The sequence below is a fragment of the Anolis sagrei genome, chromosome 3, assembly GCF_037176765.1.
Source record: "Anolis sagrei isolate rAnoSag1 chromosome 3, rAnoSag1.mat, whole genome shotgun sequence".
Taxonomy (NCBI): Eukaryota; Metazoa; Chordata; class Lepidosauria; order Squamata; family Dactyloidae; genus Anolis; species Anolis sagrei.
The window spans coordinates 178,025,404-178,051,511 of NC_090023.1; the positions used below are offsets into that span (position 1 = coordinate 178,025,404).

General features: G+C 37.7%; 1 protein-coding gene across 1 annotated transcript in view; it reads right to left on the minus strand.

Annotated features, from left to right (window-relative positions):
• Positions 1–26,108, minus strand: part of UBE2D1 (ubiquitin conjugating enzyme E2 D1) — a 38,662-nt gene that overhangs the window by 4,184 nt on the left and 8,370 nt on the right. Inside the window, exons 2-6 of the mRNA XM_060768799.2 lie at positions 7,081–7,144; positions 6,960–6,991; positions 3,954–4,031; positions 2,059–2,164; positions 913–1,006 (exon numbers count right to left, since the gene is read on the minus strand). Coding sequence (XP_060624782.1) covers positions 913–1,006; positions 2,059–2,164; positions 3,954–4,031; positions 6,960–6,991; positions 7,081–7,144 — 374 coding nt within the window. The remainder of the gene's footprint in view (positions 1–912; positions 1,007–2,058; positions 2,165–3,953; positions 4,032–6,959; positions 6,992–7,080; positions 7,145–26,108) is intronic.

Consider the following 26,108-nt stretch of genomic DNA (forward strand, 5'->3'; position numbering starts at 1 on the left):
CAGAAATAAGATTGACGGATTACCATATGTGGTAAAAGAAAAATACAGTAAACTCTTGTTCTGAAGACTATTTTAGAATAAATAAGAGGGAAAAGTTAGATATGAAGTACAGGATGAGGCAGCATAACTTCCTTTTTTAAAATGCGCGCCATTCAGTCAGCTGAAGACGTAGCGGAGCGCTAGTGGTCTTGTTCGAGAGGCGGGAGTATAAAGTTTTGTCCTGACACAGTTCAGTCGCCATCATGCGTTGGAACAGTGAGGAGCGTGCTTTTGCCGTTGAGGCCTACTTTTCGAGCAGATTTGGAGTGGCCGGTCTGCTCTCCAGATTTGGCCCCTTGTGATTTTTTTCTATGGGGTTTTTTGAAATCCCGTGTTTATGTGAACTGTCCATGGGCCCTACAAGATTTGAAGACCAACATCCAGGAAGAAATTGCTAACATAATGCCTACTATGCATGACAAATGCCAGAAATCAGGTTACTCAGTGTATGGAGAATGGGGGACATCACCTACCTAATTTGATCTTCAAAACTATGTAAAACAAAACTTTAGGTATGCGCCTACATTATAAAAAAGAAATTTTAAAAATCTGATTCATACAATGGGTTTTATTAAGTTTTGAAAAAAGGAAGTTATGCTGCCTTACCCTATATATCATTTGTACTAGTTCTACAATCCTATTATGAATTGATTTTTGAAAAATGTGAACCTGAGATATACCATGAAGGGCAAGAACAGGAAAAAAAATGAAACAATATGAGTAAAAACAGTAGAAGTTTTTATAAGATAAGTATTGCTAGAGATTATCATAACTGAAAAATATGAATGCAAATAAATCAAAGGGGTTGGGGATATAATGGTTAATAAACAAAGGAACACAGATCAAAATTGTTGAAATAATAGTCATACTTACTTTTCCTTGTCTGACTTGTAGATTTGTGCAATATCTGGTACTAAAGGGTCATCTGGATTAGGATCGCAAAGTAAAGAGCATATGGACAAAAGAACTAGATTAAAAAGAAAGAAAAGCCTTTAAATGGCAGAAAAGTAGGAATTGTAGCAGATACTAGTTTCAAAATTTTACCATTTTATAGTACAGTATTTCAGAAATGCGACTTCTCAAAATGGTCTTCTCCAGATTTAAAAGATCTTGTGCACTCTTGCATACTCTGCTACTGAAAACATTTGAATAAAGTGGCATAGCAGCACCTCTTCAAGCTCCAATCTATCTTCCCTTGTGCAGTGGTACTCCTTAAAAATCTAGGAAAAATTGACCTCAACCAGATTTGGGGGGAACACCAGTGAAGTGATTTTCAAAAGACTGAGCATGGTGAATATAGAGAACAAGTAACTTAGTTGGAAAATATTATTTCATAAAATGATATTCATACCCAACTCCAAAGCTTCAGAAACTGCAACTGTTTTGTCCAGCATCAGTGCCACAAACATCTGGAGTTTGAGGGTATTTTCAAAGGGGCCTCTTCTCAAGACCTTAATATCTGGACAGGTTCAAAATGAGTCAGGCTGTCACTTAGATAGTTTAATCTTTAAAGCCCTAGGCTTTGGGAGTAAACTAGCATCTTGAACTAGGCCTGCAAACAATTGGCAACTCATGCAGGGCTTTCAGTATCAAAAGAATATTTCAGTATTGTGTTTTAAAGTCACAGCTAGCAAAGCCCACTGATTTTCATTGGAAAGTCCCTTATTCTAAAATATTTTTTAAAAAGAACAAGCAGTTATTGTAGTTTTATAAAATATAATAAAGATAAATTCCTAAACACTTTCAAATACTTAATGACACTGTACTGAAAATTGAAAAGTGAAAGGATGCAAATTATAAGACAATATGTGATCATCCCATATACTCAAGTTGTATTAAATTGTGGGTGGAGATTATGGATTTTTTGTTTGTGGAAGACCCTGGAAACATCAGCAAAAAAAAACAAAAAAAAAAAACACCCCTGTAATCTGAAGATGTCTCCTTTTAACTGACATATTTTCAGGCATAAACTGAAATAAGAAACAAGGGTAGTAACTAACAATGAGATGTATAAGTTACCTTTAGATACAGTCAGAGCAGGTGACCACTGTGACCTCAGGATATCAAGACAAATACTCCCATTACTATTTATGTTTGGATGGTATATTTTTGTTGTGAATGCGATCTAAAACAGAAGAATTATCAATGATTTTTACAATATTCAAACCACACATTTACTTTCAAAATTCTGTATTTTATTTCACTATGTGATTTCTCTAAAGCAGAATATCTTTATAGCTTTATAAAGTTGTGCATTACTCAGCCACTCTGCTACTAATTCAGAAACAACAGACTTTATAGTTTATCCTTGGATACATTATGCAGCAACACAACTTTATATCGGATCTGGAGGGTATGTTGCTCACTAGGTGTCTGGCAGCAATTCCTATCACACTTTACTACCCTATGGGGAGAGATGACGGGATAGAAATAAATTATTATTATTATTATTAGAAACACAACAAGATGAGTCCACAGCAAACAAGATCATTCTGCTGGCTCTTGTATTGGATCACACGTCGGACACTTCCCAAGTGTCTAGGACTATGTGATGTATCGGCAAATAATGTGTGCAGATCCCAGTAAGGTGGCTTTTTGCAGCTGGTAGATGGTAATCTTGTCAGCGCTGATTGTGTGCAGCCCAAGGTCTTTAGGCACTGCATCCAGTGTGCCGATCACCACTGGGACCACCTTTACTGGTTTATGTCAGAGTCTTTGCAGTTCGATTTTTAAATCCTCGTATTGTGTCAGCTTTTCCAGTTGTTTATCTGCAATCCTGCTGTTACCTGGGATTGCGACATCGATGATCCATATTTTGTTTTTTAACACGATTGTGAGGTCAGGAGTATTATACTCTAAAACTCTGTCTGCCTGAATCCGGACGGCCCAGACGAGTTTGGCGTGTTCATTCTCTGTAACTTTTTCCAGCTTGTGATCCCACCAGTTAGTTGTCACAGGCAGATGGTATCTGTGGCACAAGTTCCAATGAATCATCTGAGCAACGGTGTTATGCCTCTGCATGTAGTCTGTCTGCACAATCTTCTTGCAGCAGCTGAGGACGTGATCTATTGTTTCATCTGCTTCCTTGCAGAGTCTACATTTGGGATCTGTTGTTGACTTTTAAATTCTGCCTTTGATGGCATTGGTTTGAATGGCTTGTTCTTGGGCTGCCAGAATCAGGCCCTCCGTCTCTTTTTTCAGAGTTCCATTTGTGAGCCACAGCCATGTTTTTTCTTTGTCAATTTGGCTCTCAATTTTCCCTAGGAACTGTCCATGGAGAGCATTCTTTTGCCAGTTTTTATTATTATTATTATTATTATTATTAGATTTATCTAACCAAGGTACCTATGCGTACTATATTTTTTTTAAAGCTGAACATCCAATGATCTCAAGAAGAAGAAAAATGTTTAAATGTAACTGTTAGTCACACTTAAGAGCAAAACCAGTAAATCAACTGAGTCAAATACTAGTGACTTAATGGGCCTGTTCTACCTGGGATTAACAAGGATTCAGTTAGATATTCTATGTACTGTAAGCAATTCATAAAACTCTATGCTCTCTGATTTTATCATGTTAATAATATTTATACATGTTATGCTGACTTCACATGAAAATAGATTCCACCTAAACATCAGGAAAAACTTCCTGGTAGCACGAGCTCTTTGACTGGAATATGCTGCCTCGAAGTGGGGTGGAATCTCCTTCTCTGAAGGTTTTTCAACAGAATCTGGATTGCTATCTGTAGGGGGGGCTTTGATTGTGTATTCCTGCATGGCAGGGGATTGGACTAGATGGCCCCTGTGGTCTCTTTGAGCTCTATGATTCAATGATCCTAATAAACTAATTAACACAATCAAATCCAACTTCAGATCTACAGTGATCAATTGCATTTAACTGTATCATAAGGATTTTACCTTTGGCGGTTTGAATGGGTAGTCTGTTGGAAAATGTACTGTGAGAAAAAAGACTCCCCCTTGATATGCACTGTCCGGCTGGAAAACAAGCAAATTAACAAAGTAATGTGTTAGTTATTTTGCATGAAGTTCCTATTTTGCATGTGAACCTAAAAAGCCTTTTGAAGAACATAAACTTGTAGCCATCTTGGGCCAATGTGTACCCAGCAGACTGTCCAAACACCAAAGTCTCTGTTCACTTGTTCTTCAGTGGAACATATGGAGTCATCACCAGCATTAGAGGTTACAGGGACCCAAATAAGCACTGCAGAGGCAGCACAAACTAAAATGCTTGAAAGGCCAATCCAATTTGAGATTTAGAGAACCAGAGCTGCTAGATTATTAGTCAGAGAGTCCTCTCAGCATCAAGTGTATACGCATATACTTGAAGCACTAATTTCTTTTTCACTCTGTATTTTCCATGACTTATCAATTATTCCATGAGGTGTCTGAATGCACTGAAAATTCCCCACAGAGGTTAGCGCCAACAGAACACAAAATTTACATTATGTTATATTTAAAACAAGATTGCTATTATGAATGGCTCTCCAGCCATAATGTAAGTAAATCTCCCCTATTCTCTGGAGTGGCAATTACTAAAATGCCCATTCTATCAAAGGGAGATTTTAATATGTAATGTATATAATTCTTATAGACATTTGGTGGCATACAGATATGATAAAAATTCCATATAACCACATAGAGTCCCCTCGGGGAGATGGAGCAGTATATAAATAAAGTTTTATTATTATTTTATTATAAAGCACAAATATCATAATAAGCGGTAGCAGTCGATTTAGAAAAAAGTATAAAGGTAATGAAGCAGGTTGCTGTGAGTTTTCCAAGCTGTATGGTCATGTTCAAGAAGCATTCTCTCCTGACTTAAAACAATGCTAAGAAAGTTAATAAATTGACGCTAATTTACTGTAATGAACTGAACTTTGAAAAGGCTTTTTATGATAAATATAACATTCTTATCTCAGGGAAAAGAAAATGATATACTCCACTACTTTGTACTATATTAAAAGCCAAAAAGCAAGCGGATATATTGTTTATTGATAACAAACCACTGCCTATCATTCATGTTGGAAGCCTACAATCTAGGCAAACAAGAGAGGATGGTAAACAACCAAAAAAAGAAGCCAAAGATGACAGCTGCACATGTATTAGGTTCCTGACACTTTTCTAGGATCTCTAGCAAGGGCTTACAGACAGCCTGGAACAACACACCTCGAATGTGTTGAGGGCAGAGCTACTGCAGCCAGAATGGATTCAGTAAATATACCAGTATCTTCAGTAATGTATAATAGTGGGGCGCAGTTATCAAGAAAAACAGTGGTGTTAAAAGGATTCCTTGTTTTAATTACTGAAATGCTCCATGTCTGTATCACAGCTGAAGGAACTGAAGAGTTAAAACTCTGCACCCAGGCAATTAAAATTAATGTTGTATTTTCTCTTAACCTATCCTGTAGGTGTGTTGTGCCACATTTTGACAGGCAATATGAATATAAAAAAATAAAACAAAGATTAAAATTTGGGCAAGAAAAAAATGAGAACTGCGATTTATGGAAGCTAAGCAAATTAAGCAGTTGTTTTCACAGATTATTCTATGTTGCAGTTATTGTTATTATCGTCGTTATCATCTAGTACAGTGGTTCTCAACCTTGGGTCCCCAGATGTTTTTAGCCTTCAACTCCCAGAAATCCTAACAGCTGGTAAACTGGCTGGGATTTCTGGGAGTTGTAGGCCAAAAACATCTGGGGACCCCAGGTTGAGAACCACTGATTTAGTATGTATATTATTGGAAGGACAGAAGCTACCCATAGAACACTTTATTCTGTTTTCAGTTTATTTTATGTCTTCAGAACAATATAAGACAAGAATCCATTTGAAAACAAAAAACTGAGATTCCCAGTGTTATCCTCATTGACACTTTCTAAACCTTTTTGCACTCCTCTGGCAAGGAAGCATACGTAATTCCATTTTTATTTAAATGTATCATTGTTTTTTTATTATTATAATCTTTATTTTATTTAAATGTATCATTGTAATCTGTCTCATTTTGACAATATGATTTTAATTTCCAAAAGGGAGGCATGCTAGTCTGTGGCAGCAAAACTGGGCCTGTGGTACCTTGAAAACTAGTTAATTTATTATAATCCAAATTTTCATGGATTGCAGTTCAGTTTATTAGATACATTAATTGTTATCTCTTGGGTTATAGGAAATATTTAGATACATAATACAGCACAGATGAATAGATGAGACCTTAAACAGTGAGGTGACAGAAAAATTAAATTAAAATTTATCTAATAGTAAGAATTAATTGTGAACATAATTGATGAAAACATGGTGACAAATTTACTGTGGTGCAAATCAGTATTCCCAAAAGGTTTACATTTGAACCCCAGCTCAGTTTTAATGTCTTCAATTGCTCAAACAAAAATGAGTCTGATAAGATGCACTCTCTTTACATACAAAATGCCTTCAATGATCTTCAAACGATCATAATCTGCTTCTTTCATATCTCAAGTTTAAAAAAGAGTTTGCATCTAGCCTTAAACAGCTACCAAGCATACTTCTTCTTTAAAAAGTCTGCTGCAGTCATACAAATATTATTACTGTGGCTTTAGAAAATGGAGAATGGCTTTCGAAATAATTCAAGTGATATTGCAAACCAAATGGTAAGCTATCCAAAATATCCACAGTAACAAGGCACTACACAATGGGTTCCTTTCAGTATCAGCTAGTCTTATTTTAGTTCAAAAGAGCTAAATGCATGACAGCCTACACACTTAAAACAACAAAAGGGCAAATGTTTGGTAGAAAAAATTAGTCTAGCCTAGCATTTTATTGCTTAAATCCAGCAATAATGCAAGTGCTTTGATCAGCAGATAAAAATTCTATTACAGCATACGTCTCTATAATAATCAGCAGATTAATTCATTTATGTAATTGCATACTTACAGGTCCCATAATGGTTGCTTGCCAATGGAACACTGAAAAAGAAAATTACACCCACCTTATTAAAGAATTATGTATAACAAAAGGGACAACAATATTTTGCCGTGAACTATAAAAGGCTTACAGTCATCTCCAACTGGTCCTGCTGAACAGTGTGCAGGTGGGTCACGTTGCAGGTCACTTAGCTCCTACAAGAAACATGAAAAACATAAGTAAAGTTACTTAAAGAAAACCCATAATTAAATATCAAAATTGAGATCTTCTTTGGGTTTTATCAAATGCTCCCAAAATTTACAATCCAAATTTAAAGACAATTTTTAACACATGATATATGCAGTTTTCTGATGACCAACTAGTTCAGTGCCGAGCGTTGCCTGATTAGATAGCTGCATATATTTACTCCACATACAATAGTTTAGATAAGTCTGTGCCTTTACTGAATATCCAGGCAGTCCCCAAGTTACAAACATTTGACTTACAAATTACTAATGGTTAAGGACAGGGGTGAGACAACAGGAAGTAGGGGAAATCTCCTCTGAAAGAAAATTCACTTCTGAGAGGGGTATCATGGGGAAAAGGTGTCTCCATTGAAGCTTTATCACCAGTCTTTGTTTCCACAACAAGGCAATTATCACAAGGACAGAAAGTGAGGTGAAATCTTCTGAACAGGGGCACAGATAGCAAAACAAACATCACAGGGGTGTTAACCATTCCCTATGCAATCCAAAGTTTGTGTGTGTAGCTGAAGTTACACTTTTAAAAACTACCTGTTCTGACTTACATACAAATTCAATTTAAGAATAAACCTATAGAACCTACCTTGTTTATAACTCGGGAGACTGCCTGTACAGGTAATTTATATTTCACTCCCTTAACAGAGGAATTTGGAAAGATAGTGAAATGTATTCTACAGCATTTGAGTTATGAAACACTGACTCTCACATGAAAAAAACCTGATAGGACTTTCATAAAACCTTGATAAATGGACTTAAAGCACAAGTTGAAAACAATATGATCTAATTTATGAATTCTACATAGTAATATACCCTAAATTGTTGTGTCATGTAACAGTGAGAGCCAGAATGGGACCAGGAACCTGATGTTCTTTACAACTTTCTAAAAATCGCATCCAGATGGTATCTGAAGGCAGCTCATTTATTATTATTTATTATTTCGGGCATTTCTACCCCGCCCTTCTCAACCCCCGAGGGGGGGGGGGGGACTCAGGGCGGCTTACACCGGCACAATTTGATGCCAACAATTCAACAAACGCGGTTTTAAGCCAAATGACAGACAGGAAGATACCATAGTTCTTTTTCCCTTCCTTCTCCAAAACTACATTGGAATGAACATTCAAGTCAATATCTGACTTGAATTCCTACCATGTCAATACCTTCCATCTAATAATTTCCGTGACCTTCTAAAAAGAGCACTAAGGTCTTACTCAATGGCTTGCAACTAATTTTATTCTAAGGAACATACTGCAGTCCAGGGAGGTCACTTCAGTGTACACTTGTCCGAAGGAGCCAACAGCAAAATCTTTTACAAGTACAGTTTCCTTTTTAATCCAAGTGATCAGGTTTCACTGAGGGGGAGAACAACCTATGTGTGCAAAGCCCAATATAAGAGTTCAAGAAAGGATCCACAAGTGTCAGATTTCTGAGCTTCATAGAGGTTGGGAATCAGAAACCTCTTAACCCACAGTTTCAAGAGGAGGAACAGCAGTTTAGCATTCAAACTTCAGATAGTCCAAAATCCCTAAAATACTTCAGTCTTCTACTTTGTTGAACCACAAATAAAACTCCAAACTATGCTAGAGTTTTGGTTGTTGTTTTTTTTTTTGGTACACGCTGGAATCAACTACAGACATTAAATCTTTGACAAAATGACAGATCGGGTCCAGCAAATGTTTTTATTCCACTTTTGCTATATACAAATTCATTCTGTATGACATATGTCTTCTTATATGCAAGATTACATTTAATCAGGCACAAATCCAAACACAGCTCTTCTACCTCATATTTTGACTTCTAATTTCTAGTCAGAAACCAAAAGCAAAACCTTGAGATTTGACAAGCTCCTTGTCAGCTGCTTTTGGTTTGGCAGTCCAGAAGGTAGGTCAGATGAGGTCTGCATAAAATGGAAACTGATGAAATGTAGGGCTGACACCACATTTAAGGATAGATGTCTTCTAGGATTTAGACATGTGAACTTTTGAAAGGGCACCATATATTATTATGTTGAACTTAGCATCTCAATTAAGGTAGATATTACCAGACAAGTAATTCAAAGATGGCATAGCAATCGTATTTATCCCTTTGGACAAAAACTGGATATTGTTGTCACAGTAAAAAGAACTATATCAAATACTAAAGGACGAAAGAAATATAAACTGCTTCACAGTACTCAGAGAATTTCTTGGCCACAGTCTATCAACTGAAGGAGAGAGAAACCCAAATCTTTATTACACTTCACAGTCAACCAAGGAAAATCTTAAGTGGCTCATGTTATTGATAGTTTCAAAAGTGTACTTTTAAAAAAGAGGACTCTTACTGCTGCTATTACCTTTCCTTGTTTTTTGGCAGGTTCACACTAGGTCAATTGTTCCCTAGATGAAAAATATTCTACTACTACAGTGAGTAACAGAAAAGAAATTAAACTGGCATCACATCAAAAATGATAAGGCAAACAAAATAAAACACACATGATAAAGCATCAGCACATACTTACAGACAAGCACTGTTGAAAAATGAAAAATAACCTTTTGCTTAGGTGGCCAAGCTTTTGGTGCCTCAAAAAACCTGTATCTGACAGTCTTACTTGAAAAAACTCAAAACACTTTAGGATTATGTTTGCCACCCCCTGTGTAAGATAATTAATAATAATGTGTAGAGAAGCCAATGTGATCAGTCCCTTCCATTTTTATTCATATAGACTAGCCATCCCCTGCCACGTGTTGCTGTGGCCCAGTCTGTATATATGTGTTTTGTGTGTGTATATATATGTGTTTAAATATTTGTGTATCTGTTTATATATGTGTGTTTGCATATATATGTGTGTGTGTGTGTGTGGGTGTATATATGGGTGTGCATATGTGTGTGTGAAGATGTGTATGTATGTGTGTATATATTTGTGTGTTTATATGTGTATATGTATATTGTGTATGTGTGTGCTTGTTTATATGCATATTTGTGTTTATATATGTGTGCATGTATGTGTGCACGTGTATATTTGTGTGTATGTCTATTTGTCTATGTGTGTGTATATTTGTGTGTGCTTGGGCATATATATATATATATATATATACACACACACATGTGTATGTATGCGTGCATGTGTATATGTACATGAGTGTGTGTGTGTGTGTGTGTGTGTGTATATATATGGTGTATTTTTCGATTTTTTAAGTCCGTTCTGCTGGGTTTTTTGTTGTTGTTTTTTTGTAATTTTAGGGGTGATGAACACTCATTGGTCTGTTAGGGGTGTACTGTCCAAATTTGGTGTCAATTCATCCAGTGGTTTCTGAGTTCTGTTAATCCCACAAACAAACATTACATTTTTATTTATATAGATGTAGGATTAAATTCTTTAAAATACATTGTTCAGAACAAAAAAAATTATTGCCATAAACTAAGGATGGGTAGTCAGATGAACAAAAGCTACTATTATTTATTTATATATAGGCAGGAAGCAGCCAGGCTTTGAAACCGCAAGGCCATTCAATGCTAATCAAGATGGCCAACCACAACATTCACACTTGCCTCCAACATACAAGAGTTCTTTTTCCCACCCTGGACATTCCACAGATATTCCAACAGACCTCACAACTTCTGAGGATGCCTTCCATAGATGTGGGTGAAACGTCAGGAGATAATGCTTCTGGAACATGGCCATAAAGCCCAGAAAACTCACAGCAACCCAGTGATTCTGACCATGAAATCATTTGACAAGATATGTATATAAGCGTTTATTCTGTATTTCTTCTTACAACATGATTAAGAAACGCAGACAAAGAATGTGAGATATTGTTTTTGGACTCAAAGCTATGGTTCAGGTGCAAACTGACTTTTGGTTGGGATCTGCCTCAGTTTATGTAGTGGCTGCAATATAATAGTAAGCACTATTTTAGAAACTTTTCCACTTCTATAGTACTTGTAGTTCCAATTCCAATATGGAAGCTGTGTACTATGTTTTTATTATACAGCAGGATTTTAGCTATGTTCCCAATATGCTAGCAATGATAGTACAAACAGTTCTGAAATACTGCACAGCTATAAGACCATGGATCTTCATAGCGTGGTATTTTCATGTGAATAACCACAAAATGTGTGATTTCTAACAAAACATTGTTGCATATGCTACTGGGAATCTATTGTACGCTAATAAAGATGAAATGTGGAAATGTACTACATTATGTTGCTCGTGTGGTACCTGCTAGCTGCTCATGAACGTAAGTGCCAACTGTTATGCATATTTGCAGCAGTTATACAAAATGCCTGAAGAAGCATGCCAAAAATTAAACCCAGCTGGAAAATGCCTTTCGAAAAACGAATTTGAGAATATCAGCAGAATTCAAGAGTAATTAAAATTCAACGACTTCAGGTATCCATATGATCAGCAAATAATTCTGAGAAATATTTGATGTGAAGGGCTATCTAAATACTACCTCCTTCCACATACTTTACTAAGAACATCACAATTTGCAAACTGCCTTTTTGACAATTTTATATTACACTGTATATATAAATAGACATTAATCAGTAATCTCACTGAAGACTTGGGAATGAGTCTGGAAAATGCTGAGCCAAAACCTCTGTCGTTGCCAACTTTTAATAACCAAGATTAGATTAGTGTTAAATGTAATAAGCTGCATTTTAAGTAATATGAAGAATAATGCTAAATTTGACAATCGGGAATAATATATGCTAGAAGTAGCACTTCGTATTTCTTTGAAAGAAAATCTAATATGCAAAAAAAATGTTGTAACATTATTTCAAAAATAATTCTAACTCACAGGAATTGAACATTATATTTAGGCAGTTAGTTGAATGATAGATATGAAACTGGAAGATGTTCTTAAGGACAGCAAGCACCTGAGTGAGATTTAAGTACACTTTTCTTTAGTATTACACAGGAACAACCAGAGGAATGATTATTCTGCTTTGGGGTTTAGTCTAAACTTTAAAGACACCATGAAAGCTACTGAACTCATTTTGGATAATGTTCAGCACCTTGGATAGTTCTTTAAACTCTGAATGAAGGGGGCGGATTCTTCACTCTAATCGATGTGTAAGCCAGGCATGCAGCACAACAAAATAATGCTATCAAAATTTTGTCTATTATGGAAAAGTAAGTGTGATGATACATAACTCATTTTACAAAAAGTACAGATCCTGCTTATGTTATTTATCTATGGCAAAGGCAAGGACAAATGTGGGCTTTCAGGTTTTATAGGTTTTGGGCATTCTTGCTTATTTGCATGTTCTGTAATGTGGTACGAAGTCACTGAAATGGACTGCAACATGAGTATTCTTCTAAATTAAAAAATCACACAAAAGAAAGAATCAAAGAAAAATTAAGAACATTATCTGGGCATGTCTAGAATGATAGGCCAATTGGGAAAAATAGAGACATGTGGATTATCATCTTCTATATAAATAAAAATGTAATGTTTGTTTGTGGGATTAACATAACTCAAAAACCACTGGGCGAATTGACACCAAATTTGTCCACTAGACATCTACTAACCCAAGGAGTGAACATTACTCAAAAAATTTATTTTGTCATTTGGGAGTTGTAGTTGCTGGGATTTATAGTTAACCTACAATCAAAGAGCATTCTGAACTCCACCAACAATGGAATTGGATCAAATCTGGCACTCAGAACTCCCATAACCAACAGAAAATACTTGAAGGGTTTGGTGGGCATTGACCTTGTGTTTTGGAGTTGTAGTTCACCTACATCCAGAGAACACTGTGAACTCAAACAATGATGGATCTGAACCAAACTTGGCATGGATACTCCATATGCCCAAATATGAACACAGATGGGAGTTTGGGGAAAATAGACCATGCAATTTAGGAGTTGTACTTATTGGGAGTAATAGTTCACCTACAATCAAAGAGCATCTTGAACTCCACCAACAACAGAATTGGGGCAGACATCCCACGTAGAACGCCCATGACAAACAGAAAATACTTAAGGCCATCCAGTCCAACTCCCTTCACCAGGGCAAGAAAACATAATCAAAGCCCTCCTGACAAGCACCATCCAGCCATAGGTATAGATAGATATATATGATTCACACACACACAGATATAGTATCATAAATTTGAAAGGGTCCCTAAGGAAGGACAATTATATGTTGCATGTTCCAGAGTAGGCAAACCAAACAATCTCCGCATCAACACTGACAAAGAAACAAGAAATACTGTTTACCAACAAGCATCAAGCCATTACATATATTAGAAACCAACACTTTCTCATTACTTTATTTTCCAGATTACCAGATTGGGACACAGCAATGCATGGCAGGGGACAGCTAGTTTGAAATAAAAAGGTATCAAAAGGTGCATGAGTACAAGCATCCAAATGGCCATTAGAGTTAATGATAAAAGGTAAATGTTTCCCCTGACATTAAGTCTAGTCGTGTCTGACTCTAGGGGGTGGTGCTCATCTCCATTTTTAAGCTGAAAAGCCTGCGTTGTCCATAGACACCTCCTAAGTCATGTGGCCAGCATGACTGCATGGAGTGCTATTATCTTCCAGCACAAGCGGTACCTATTGATCTACTTACACTTGCATGTTTTTGAAATGCTAGGTTGGCAGAAGCTAAGGCCAACAGCAGAAGCTCACTTCGCTCCTTGGATTTGAACCACTGACCTTTTGGTCAGCAAGTTCAGCAGCTCAGTAGTTTAACCTGCTGCACCACCGGGGGCTCAAAATTCTGAGTAGTCAATAGCAATTAGGCAAGTGCTGAAAGACAAGACTCTTCTATAATGCAAGGGGATCATAATCAAGTAGTGCAGCAATACCTGGCCAACCCAACAGAATTCAAGTCTTCAGGGCCAGATGAATTACATCCACAACAGGCAGAAGTGATATCAGAAAAACTAACATCAGAATCTTTGAGAATCCTAAAGAAAAGACAAAATCCCTGCAGACCGGAGGAGGGCAAATGGTGTCCCCATTTTCAAAAAAGAGAACCCAAATACTGTTTAAACAGCCTGACATCAATACCAGGAAAGATTTTAGACCAAGCCATTACAACAGACAATCTGTAAGCACTTTGAAAGGAATCCATAATATTAGAACATGGGTTTCTCAAAAACATATCATGTTAGACTAACCTTATCTTTTTTTTCTGTAGGGGTTACAAGCGTGGTAGATGAAAAGAATGCTGTACCATATCTTAATTTCAAAGGCTTTTAACAAAGCCTCCTATTATATTCTTGCAAACAAGCTAGTAAAATGTGGTTGGTAAAATCCGCCTTGTTAGGTGGATTTGTAATTGGTTGACCTACCAAACCCAATGGCTCCTGTTTGCCTGGAGAGAGGTAACTACTGTGGCGCCATGAGGTTTTGTCCCTGGTCCAGTGCTATTCGGCATCTATATCAATAACTTGAACAATGGAATAGAAGGCATGCTTATCGGATTTGCAGATGACACCAAATGGGAAGGGATAAATAATACCCCACAGAAAAGAATCAGAATCTAAAATGAGCCAAAACTAGCAAATTGAATTTCAACAAACCTCTGGAGGATTTTTTAGTATCAGCACACTGAATGATGTTTATTTATAACCTAGAAGCCAAAGAACCTGTTTTGAGACCAATGTTATATGGTCCATAAAGCACAATATCAAATTTTAAAATTAAATGCTGTAGTGTTTTTTTACTTAGCTGTATCTATTGGCATTTTCAGGGAAAGTAATATGAAGTAGCTTGAATATTAAACACAGCACATTTGTGGTCTATCCATTACATTGTTCCCTCACTTATTGTGGGGGTTCCGTTCCAGCCCCCCCCCCCCCCCCCGGAATAAGTGAAAATCCACTAAGTAGGGAGACTATGTACAAACCCACATGATCTCTTCGATCATCTGGAGAGACCCTGCTCATGCTCCCACCACTGTCGCAAACGCGATTGGTGGGGACGAGGGAGAGGGCCTTCTCGGTGGTGGCCCCTCAACTCTGGAACTCACTCCCCAGGGATATTAGACAAGCCCCAACTCTGGCAGTCTTTAGGAGAAGCCTGAAAACATGGCTGTTTCAATGTGCCTTCCCAGAACATGAAACTCCCAGCAATATGTCCTCAAATGCACTTTAATAATGATTTTGGATTGTCTGCACATTTCTTCACTCTTCAAAACCTTTATTCCAATTACATGCTACCTGTTCATGCCCAGCATTATTTTTTAAATTTTTAATTATTGCATTTGGCTTAGCCATTGGTTTTTAAATGTGTCGTGTTATTGTTTTTGCTATTTTGATATGAGTTTTGTATTATATTATTGCTGTTATTATTATTGTTGTGTTTGGGCTCGGCCTCATGTAAGACGCACCGAGTCCCTCGGGAGATGGTAGCGGAGTACAAATAAAGTCTTATTATTATTATTATATTAATTTTAATATTTATACATTATTTTATGTATTATTTTCTTACCCGTGCTTCCTTACCCGCCTCCCGGCCCATTCCGAGGGTGCCTGCCTGCCTGCCTTTCTGGCCTCCGCAGACCCCAGCACAGTCTCCAGAGCCACGCAGGCAGCAGCAGGCCAGGGAGGCAGGCCTTCCCTGCCGTGTCTCAGGCCACCACACTTCCGGGGTCTGTGGAGGCCCGCTGTGCCTCAGGCTGCCACACTTCTGGGTTCCCTGGCCTCCACTGGATGTAAATATTTTATATTAATATTTTCAAAAAACTGCGAAACAGTGAGTCCGCGTAAAGCAAACCGCAAAGTAGAAATGGAACACTATACATCTTAATAATTAAGCAAGGTTTAAAAACAAAATATGGCATTGTTGGATTTGTGTTCTGAGTAGAATTTGCAGTATGAGCAAACACTGCTGCTTAATTCATCCTTTGCAGCTGTAAAGAAACAGCACATATGGACAAAACACCATGAAGCAGCACTTCCAATGATGGATAAAAATGAAAGTCTTAACAGGAAATATAAATAAGGTGGACTGCCTACCAAGTTCAAGACCACAAGACTGAAGATAAACAGTGTGAATCATTCATTCACTTCCCAAACCACAAACAGAACCTGCAGAATTTAAAATTAGCATCCTAATAAAAGAACAATATTTTTGAAATACTGAGAGGTTTGTTGACTAACTTCAGCAATGTGGCTCATGACCCGTTTACACTATTCATTTTTAATGTCACAAAAACATTCAGTGTGGAAAAGTTAAAGGGTGGGGAACAAATATTTGGTATCTGCCAAGCACTTTACATCCTACTTTAGGGTTGTAAATTGTTAGCAGAGGATTTTCTGTCAAGGATATTACTGTGTTTACACTTCCAATCCCCCCCTTGCCTTTTGCAGGTCTCTAATACAGATTTAACACTTCAAATTACCAGCCACAGGACATCCATGCACAACCCACACATTTCCCCATTACCTCAACCACAGAATGAGAGAAGCACTAAGGATATGATTATACAAAGAGCTGCAAACACATGTAACTATTTAAAGGCTAAGTATTATTATCAATCAGCATGAGTGACTCATCCAAGTGGAGGAAATATTCACAGAATCAATGTTGACATGGTAACTTTTTAAATACAATTTATAAAAGACTAGCCAAATATAAAGCTCAGTGTATGAAGATATTCAATATGTATTTTTCACAAATCATGGGGTGGGGAGAGCAAGACTAGTGGGATGTAAAGAAGATGTTTTAAGTGTTCCTCTGAGCCTCTGTCTCTACAGAAGCCCCAGAAGGAAGGTTTGGTTGCCCCAGTATTTGGAAAGCAGCAGGAAAGGGAGATTTTCAGTAGCAAGTGGTACTGTGGGCCTTTGGTATCTGCTGAGGTTTGGTTCTGGGACCCCCTATGGATACAAAAATCTGTGGGTGATCAAGTCCTATTATGTAGAAGCGTGAAGTAAAATGATATATCTTATATAAAATGAAAAATCAGTGGTTGCCTTTTGTATTTTCCTTAATATTTTCAAGCTGTGGACGGTTGAATCTGTGGATGCAGAACCTGTAGATAGAGAAAATCAACCGTACTCCTTGTAGTTTCAATCTTGTTTTGATAAACTGAAGCTGCTCAAAGTGAAAATGTTTAGAATACCAACTTTTCAAAGCAAGTTTATTTTTTAAGTTCCTTTAGGATTTGGGTTTTGGTTTAGTTTGTTTGTTTGTTGGGGTGAGCCACATTCCTGGTAGTCTATTCTAGAAGTTTCCATTAGCAAAAACCAACCCCTGGATTTACTGCCTCTTTTAGAGGCATAGTTGTTTTGGTTGTCAGATTCTGTAACAAGGGTATTTCCACCTAAGCCACTGAAACTTAAATTACAACTGATAACAGGTACTTCTAAATGCATTTTAGTTGTTTAATCTGTTTAGGGTACATGTTCTTAGTGTAATTATGTGTTTTTAGTATAATTATGTTTCACTTAAGTATTTGTATCTTTATTTTAATCTTTTTTAGTTATAACCTTACTGTTGTTACTTTGTATTATTTTGATGTGTGTGAATTTGATTGTGGCATTGAATGTTTGCTTTTTAACGTATGTAAACCACCCAGAGGGTAGTCTATAAATACAACTATATTATTATTATTATTATTATTATTATTATTATTATGACTACTACTCTACTACTAGACTTCCATAAAGACAGATTTTCTCTTTTTGACTAAACAATCTAAATCCAAGTCCCCTGTTTCAGACACTCTTTACTTGTGCTCCAAAAAAGGTTTAAGGCAGTCAAGGATACAACTGTAACTATCACAGTGTTGAATGCTTCATATATGGTTTTACTGTATGTATGGGCAAGTATGTATGCTTTACATGTTTTGATATGGTCAAAATTGACTAATCAATAAAAAATCGTTGAGTCGTCATTGAATGCCAACACAGTGATCCTTAGAAGGATCCCGCTGGATTTACCTCAGAGAGGACATGTATTAGCATAGCTATACCTAGTATCAAGTATCCAATGTATGAATCACCACTTTATTACAGCAATTCCCAGCACTGGTGCAGTTTTTCCTTACACTATGAAGGACCTAATCATTGGTCAGCAATTCTGGGAACTGAAATCCAATGATTTCCAGACACCCAGTTTGGGTACTATTGCTCTGTACTTTCTTTTATTTTGTACTAGCTGTCCCCTGCCATGCGTTGCTGTGGCCCAGTCTGTGTTTATGTGTTTTGTGTGTGCATAGATGTGTATATGTGGTTTTGTGCATGCGTTGTAATGTATTCTTTATTTTTTGGCTTTTTATAGTCCCTTCCACTGCGTTTTTCAGTGTTTTATGAGTGATGGTCACTCATTGGCTTGAGAGGTGTATTGTGTCCAAATTTCGTGTCAATTCGTCCAGTGGTTTTTGAGTTATGTTAATCCCACAAACTAACATTACATTTTTATTTATATAGATTCCATCAAGTCATTGTTTGTTCCAAAGAACCTGTATACATTATTTCATATTAACCTGTTCTTATCGATAATTCAATAATCCATGTTCATACAGTGTGTGAAAATATATGCAACACTGTACAAAGATGCCAGTGGAAAAATATACTGACAGTGCTATTATCCTGAACTTAGATCCATAGAATCCTTGAGTTAGAAGAGACCTTGTAGGCTATCCAGTCCAACCTACTGCCAAGAAGGAGGAAAATCACGTTCAAAGTACCCCCAACAGATGGCCATCTAGCCTCTGTTTGAAAGACTCCAAAGAAGAGGCCTCCACCACAATCCGAGGCAGAGGGTTCCACTACTGAAGTGTGGTGGAGACTCCTTCTTTGGAGGCTTTTATCCTAGTCTTAAATTTGGAGGAAGAGACCAGCATACATTTAAATAAGGCTCTAGATCAGGGGTCCTCAAACTAAGGCCGAGGGGCCAGATACGGCCCTCCAAGGTCATTTACCTGCCCCTCACTCAGGGTCAACCTAAGTTTGAAATGACTTGAAAGCACACAACAACAACAACAACCCTATCTCATCAGTCAAAAGTAGGTCTTATATTTATTAAAATTATAAGTAAATATATATTTTCTAAAATTGTTTTTCATTTTAATTATTGTATTGTTTTAAAGTGTTTTTATTTGCACTACAAATAAGATATGTGCAGTGTGCATAGGAATTCATTCATATTTTTTTCAAATTATAATCCGGCCCTCCAACAGTTTGGGGGACTGTGACCTGGCCCTCTGTACTCCAGGTGCAAATTTAGAACTGTTTCAATGCTGCATAAACCATGCCAGATTCTTTATCAACGGAAAACAGAACAAAATCACATCTCTCCTGAATATATCGTTATCATTAAATAGATCAAAATTACTGTTGCAGTCTACGCTTTTAAGATTCAGGGTTTTAATTTCTGGAAATCTACCTCATGTAAGGCAATTTAAGAGATAACAAGTAATACAGTCTTATAGTGTTTTGTGAATACTCGTTCAAGTCACAAGAAGGCTGTTACTTTAATACAGTAATTCTGCAAAAAACACCGTATCAAAGCTCAGCAGCCAGCCAAACTTTGTTGCCTTCCTCATCAATAAGCAATTCAAGTCTGACATGCATATTAGTAGAAATATTAATCACAGCAGCCATCTCAGCACAGTATATTCTATACAACGTCCCCGAGCTATTTTTATAATGCAGAATTCCTCAGACTTAATTTGCATGACTATATTGTTAGTCATATTTGGTTCCTTTACATACACATGCTAAATTGTTGGCCTGCAGCAAATTCCTCTTAACTGTGGTTTGAGAAATGTTTATACTTTAACTGTTTGGTGTTATTTTCATACTTTCCATGTATAACACACATGCTCTACCATTTTAAGCATTAAAATCTTTAGCGTAGCATAGTATAACCCCCTTACCCACAGATTCAGTATCAGGGTTAAATGTACCCATGCAACAAAAACAAATGCTGTATTCTTCACACAATACATTGTTTGTGGGTCTCTTTTGGTCCTCCAGTATGATTCTGTGCTATGCATCTGGCTCAAATGAAAATCAAAATATAGGGTTACCTATTGTTCACGGTTTCAAGAATCCATTGTATGTCCTAGAATGTATTCTCTGTGAATATTGGAAGGGGAGGGGAAATACTGTATTTAAAATCGAGTGACCTAAGAGCTGTCTCACACTTATTTGACATCTTTATTATAAAACAGTGTTCTTTTCAAACATCCCCTAGACCACAAGAAAGATTCTGAGGTGGAAATAAGACACAGTGCAAGGTACAATTATAAATCAAGGTTATATGTCACTCTTCTAAGGGATTCTGGACAGTAGATACAGTTAACATAACTTGCCATGTCAATCCTTAGAAACACACTGCCACACACTGAACAACGCTGTTGAACAAGGATTTGTTCATGGATCTCCCAGATCCCATATTGCCCACTGCGCCATGCTCGCATAGCCAGAACTCCCTGCTGCATCCATCACCTAATTCACAATTTTTATTGCAACTAGCTTTTGGCATTAAGCCAACAGTCATGTAAAATGAGGAGTGTATCTGAAAAAAAAAACTATAAAAATGAAATTGGAGACTAGCCAATTTTGTGTTATATGTGACAGCTCACGTCAGAATAACCGAAACCCTCACACCATATGTTGCTGACAGCAATCCAGACGTACATGAATATTCACGTTGCTTTGACAGCACCATACTCTGTGTGTTTATTTGTTCTCCCTAATGGAAGTTTTGAACTTTGAGGGCCCCACTATAGTCATTCATTGAATAAACATTGAATATCTGCCTTATTCAAAATGTTTGAGATCAGAAATGGTTAGCATTTCTGATTTTGGAATATTTCTATTTCCATATACATACATGAGATATCTTGGAGATGGAACCCAAATGTAAACATAAAATGTCTATGTTTCATATACACCCTATACACATAGCCTGAAGGGTAAACTTATACACAATAATTTTTAAAAGTGCATAAACGTTTGTGTCCAATGGACCATCAGAAAGCAAAGGTATCATTCTCTTGGCCATCCATGTGGAAAATTTCAGATTTTTGAGTATTTTGAAATTCTGAGTAAGGGATGGTGAACAAGTAGCGTTTTCAGGAGGAGACATGCTTGTTTATTTCATACTTTCCTTATGGTCATAGCCAATACCTCACTGAATAATGTTAATCAGCTTCTCTTAAAAGACTATGCAAGGTAATGGCTGAAACAGGAGGCTAGTGGACAATGCACCACAGATCATGCTCCAGAATCACCTCAAATGCACAATGTTCACATGCTGGCATTCATCAGCAATCATGGAAAAGATCATTTGGAATGCATGAAAACAATGATGAAATACACAATTTTCTTTCTGAGGACTGCATTTTGGGGCCATCTGTTTCATAGGGTTTAAGGAGCCCTAGCCATGGTACGAATCTGTATAACAACCAAGTAGCAACAGTAAGAATAGACCACAGAACAACCGACTGGTTCAAGATTAGGAAAGGAGTACAGCAGGGCTGTATACTCTTACCCTATGTATTCAACTTTTATGCAGGATGCACCATGCGACGTGCGGGGCTTTATGAATCCAAGGCTGGAGTTAAAATTGCTGGAAGAAACATTAACAACCCTTAGATATGAAGATGATACCACTTTGATGGCTGAAAGCAAGGAGGAGCTGAGGAGCCTTATAACCAAGGTGAAAGAAGAAAGTGCAAAAGATAGGTTGCAGTTAAAGATTAAAATATCCAAGATTATGGCAACAAGATTTATTGATAACTGGCAAATAGAGGGAGTCTGTCACTGGAGGCAGTGACGGACTTTGAATTTCTAGGTGCAAAGATTACTGCAGACGCAGACTGCAGCCAGGAAATCAGAAGACATTTTCTTCTTGGGAGGAGAGCAATGACCAATCTCGATAGAATAGTGAAGAGCAAAGACATCACACTGGCAACAAAGGTCCACATAGTTAAAGCAATGGTATTCCCCATAGTAACCTATGGATGGGACCCTTGAAGTGACTGGATTGACCTTGGAGGAGCTGGGGGTGATGACGACCGATAGGGAGCTCTGGCGTGGACTGGTCCATGAAGTCACGAAGAGTCGGAAATGACTGAACGAATGAACAACAACAACAACCTATGGATGCAAGAGCTGGACCATAAGAAAAGCTGAGCAAAGGAAGATAGACACTTTTGAACAATGGTGTTAGAGGATAATTCTCAGAGTGCCCTGGACCGCAAGAAGATCCAACCAGTCCATACTTCAGGAAATAATGCCTGACTACTCACTGGAGGGAAGGATATTAGGCGAAAAGATGAAGTAATTTGGCCATGTAATGAGAAGGCAGGAAAGCTTGGAGAAGATAATGATGGTGGGGAAAATGGAAGGAAAAAGGAAAAGGGCCGACCAAAGACAACATGGATAGATGGTATCCTTGAAGTGACTGGCTTGACCTTAAAGGATCTGGGGGTGGCAAGGCTGATGGGGAGCTCTGGCGTGGGCTGGTCCATAAGGTCATGAAGACTCAGAAACAACTGAATGAGTAAACAACAACAAAAGCCATACTACACCTGCTATTGAAACTGATGTGCTGAAATGCTGTCCACTTTTAGAAACCCCACTGTTGCACCTCGAGCTGTCATCGTGTGGAACATGTCTCCCCAAGACATTTCTCATTCTCCAGTTGCACTTTCTTTCCTCTTTCTTTTCAATCCCCCCTTTATGTTTATTAGTTGACAGAGCAACTGAAGATACTGTGTTGTAAAGCCTCAAACACCAGCTGACAGCTGGAAAGAGGACGGTGTGCAGTAATTATTCTATTACTTCCAGTTTCAGAACATAATCATGGCAAAGCATCAGAGGCCGAATGGGAGGCCCATTTGTCATTCCTGAAAGCAGCATATCAGCTTTGCCATAAAGGTTAAAAGCATGACATCATCTATAATTAGAAGAGATCGGCATAGTCTTGCAATACTCTGTAATCATGAAGAAGAGTGATTCAGCTTATCTCCCCAAACGGATTTTATTCAGATTAATAGCTTTCCTTTGAATCTTTACCACTTACTACTACTCCACTCTTCATTAGTTTTTCTGGCTTACAGTCACAACTTGCTGTATGTCTAAAGGGGCTCTGCAGATAAGGAAAGGATGAAAAGGAAACTTAGCACCTTGGTTTTGGAGGGGGTTGTCTCGAGCCAAATGCATAGCCAATCCTTCCGATATTGCTGGAATATAAATGTGAACAGTTCCAGGTCATGCAGTAACTCTTTCCTATGCAATAATCAACCCTTTAGAAAGGAGGGAAATGCTAGAATAGGGAGGATCCACCACATAAATGTTATCAAACAAGAAGTGTTGGAACAGCACTTGTAGCCCTGGAGTAGCCTCTACATAATATGTTGGCTAAATAAAGATAGGCAGGCTTCAGTTTTGGACTTGATGATGCCATCCAATATCAATTCCAGTATTAACCCTTCCCCTCCCCCTTCGGTCTGGTAGGTACCACTTTCTTTTAACTCAGTGGACATAGTAGCTGTTGCCACAGTCTTAAGAACAGGTAAGTGAATGATAGGAAGAATTTGACCGACCACTACTCATTTAGGTTGCAGATTCCATAGGATTGTTTTCATTCTTATTCGTCTGTCCTTTAATAAATCAGTCAATGGCACTACAGTCCTTGTTTCTTCTCCGGCAACTATACTGTATCACCTTTGACAATGTCAAGGAAGGATAGGATAGCTGAAAGTTTTTCAAACTGAAACTTAAGTACTGCATTTCTAGTCACACGATCGGCAAGGCTCTGGGTAGCCTTTAGGCAAACCTTTCCTAGAGTCAGACTTGTAGCGAGGGGGGGGGGGTGTTAGGGGTTCAACCCCCCCGCCCGAAATTTTTCAGGTTAAAAAAAATAAACCTGGTTTACTCATGAATTTTAACTGGTTAACCAAATCCTCATGCTAAGTCTATGAGACGCAAAAAATTAAGAGTCCCTCCAGAACTGCAAGCACTATCTCAAGCAAATATTGACAATTTATTCACACTGTCATTACTTGCAGCAATAGCCGATGTAGCGAAGCAACCAAGTTGGGGGGGGGGGGGGGGTGTTGAATGCTCTCATTAAGGAGGCCAGACTTGGTGGAAGTAGTTGGCAGGGGTGGAGCTGCAGGCTATTGAAGGCTGCTCTGCCCCTGCTGTGCTCTTTGCTTCAGAGTGAGCTAAGAGGCAGGTTTCAACTCCCCCCCCCCCCGAAATTTTCAACCCTCCCCCCAAATTTTCAACCCTCCCCGAAATTTTTTTCTGGCTACGGCCCTGCCTAGAGTAATAGATGTTTCTTTGAATCTTGCCTAACAACTGCCTGGACTGCTGAAGAAGTAGCTGATTTTAAATTTAAACATTATTATTTTTTATCACAACATCAAAGTGCATTATGCTTTACAGAGTAATGCAGTAAAAAGTGATAGGTGCTTCTTCAAAAGGAAATTAGGATCTAGTACAGAAAATTGGGAAAACAAGAGGGAAAGACAAGAGCAGAAGGAGGTGGTTACAGATTAATGTTGGAAAATGCAGGTTTACACTGAAATTTAAATTAAATTAAATTAACAAGCTTCTTCTTTGGTTTATAGTAAAGATCTCATACTAAACCTCAACATGTAAGAAGAGCCTTGCTAGACCAGACCAAAGGTCTATACACCCAGCATTATGTTCTCACTGGTTGTTCAAAGTTGTGCTCCCAATGTAGGGGACTGGAAGAGTAATTTTCATAATGTACCAGGGAACATCAACAGATTTGTGACTGAATAAACTGTTTCTTTTCTGGAAAGTCTCCACAGGCCACTACTTTTAGTAGTGCAGGTTTAAGAGAAGCTCACTAGAATGGCCTGAGTACATCACCCTTCCTATTGTGTTCCCCAGCTACTAGTGTACATCATTTCAACTTGGAAGAAACATACTGCCATTATAACCAGGCAGACTTACCCTTCATCGGTTTGTTCAGCTTGCTTTAAAAGCTATCTAAACAAGAACTTTATCAGATATTGACTTGTTAAGTATAGCTATAGCATTTACAGTAACTGCTGTATCAGACATCAATGCGCAATGTCATGGAAGCTTCACAAAGCCTCAAGCCAATCCCCACGGAGGAGCTTCTGCAACACAGCAACTGATATACATGAAACTCTAATCTTGATCCCTGATCATATATGACGACATTGACTACACATTTGAAGCATGCTTCCTCTGGATAGAAATATAGAGTTCAGAAATAGTTCTAGTTGTAGTTTATTTCACACAGCACAAACAAGGTTAGGGTCATGTTCACAAAAGGTTTACTTGTCTTAATGTTTACGTGTAGTATAGCCACACATGCTGACAAATTGGTCCAACTGCATGCTAAGAAAAGCCATGGCTTATAGCTCTGGTTTCCTGGGGAAAGAACAAGCCGAAGTTCCCGAATTGTGCACCATGCTACATCAGTTTCTACAATTTGTTTAGCCCCTCCCTCTTGCAAGAGGACCAGCAAACTGCCTGAGAACAATAAATCAACGTTCTTTAGAATATTAACTTATTATGACATCTAAACGTATCCAGAATGTCTCAACTGAGAAGTAGTTCCATTGTTTCAGTGAAACATAAATTCTGTATCAATACCTTGAAGAGGGCCACATTCATGACTAAACTAGTGATTATTTATATTTTCTTCTGAAATGAACTTAAACCAAATAAATATATTTACATCCAAGCATACTTCCTTAAACATTTCAAAATTTAAAATCAACATTTTAAAAATAATTTGAGTAATTGTACTGTTAATTTCAGCAACATGTTTTAACAAAATTGAATTCACTTTGTTAAGTAATTACTGTACATACTTGAGTATAGGCCTAGTTTGTTTAGCCCTTTTTTAGGCTGAAAAAGCCCCCCTCAGCTTATACTCGGGTGAGGGTCCTGGTGGGAAAGCGTAGGGCTGAAAGAAGGGCGTCTTTCAGCCGCACGTTTTCCTGCCAGG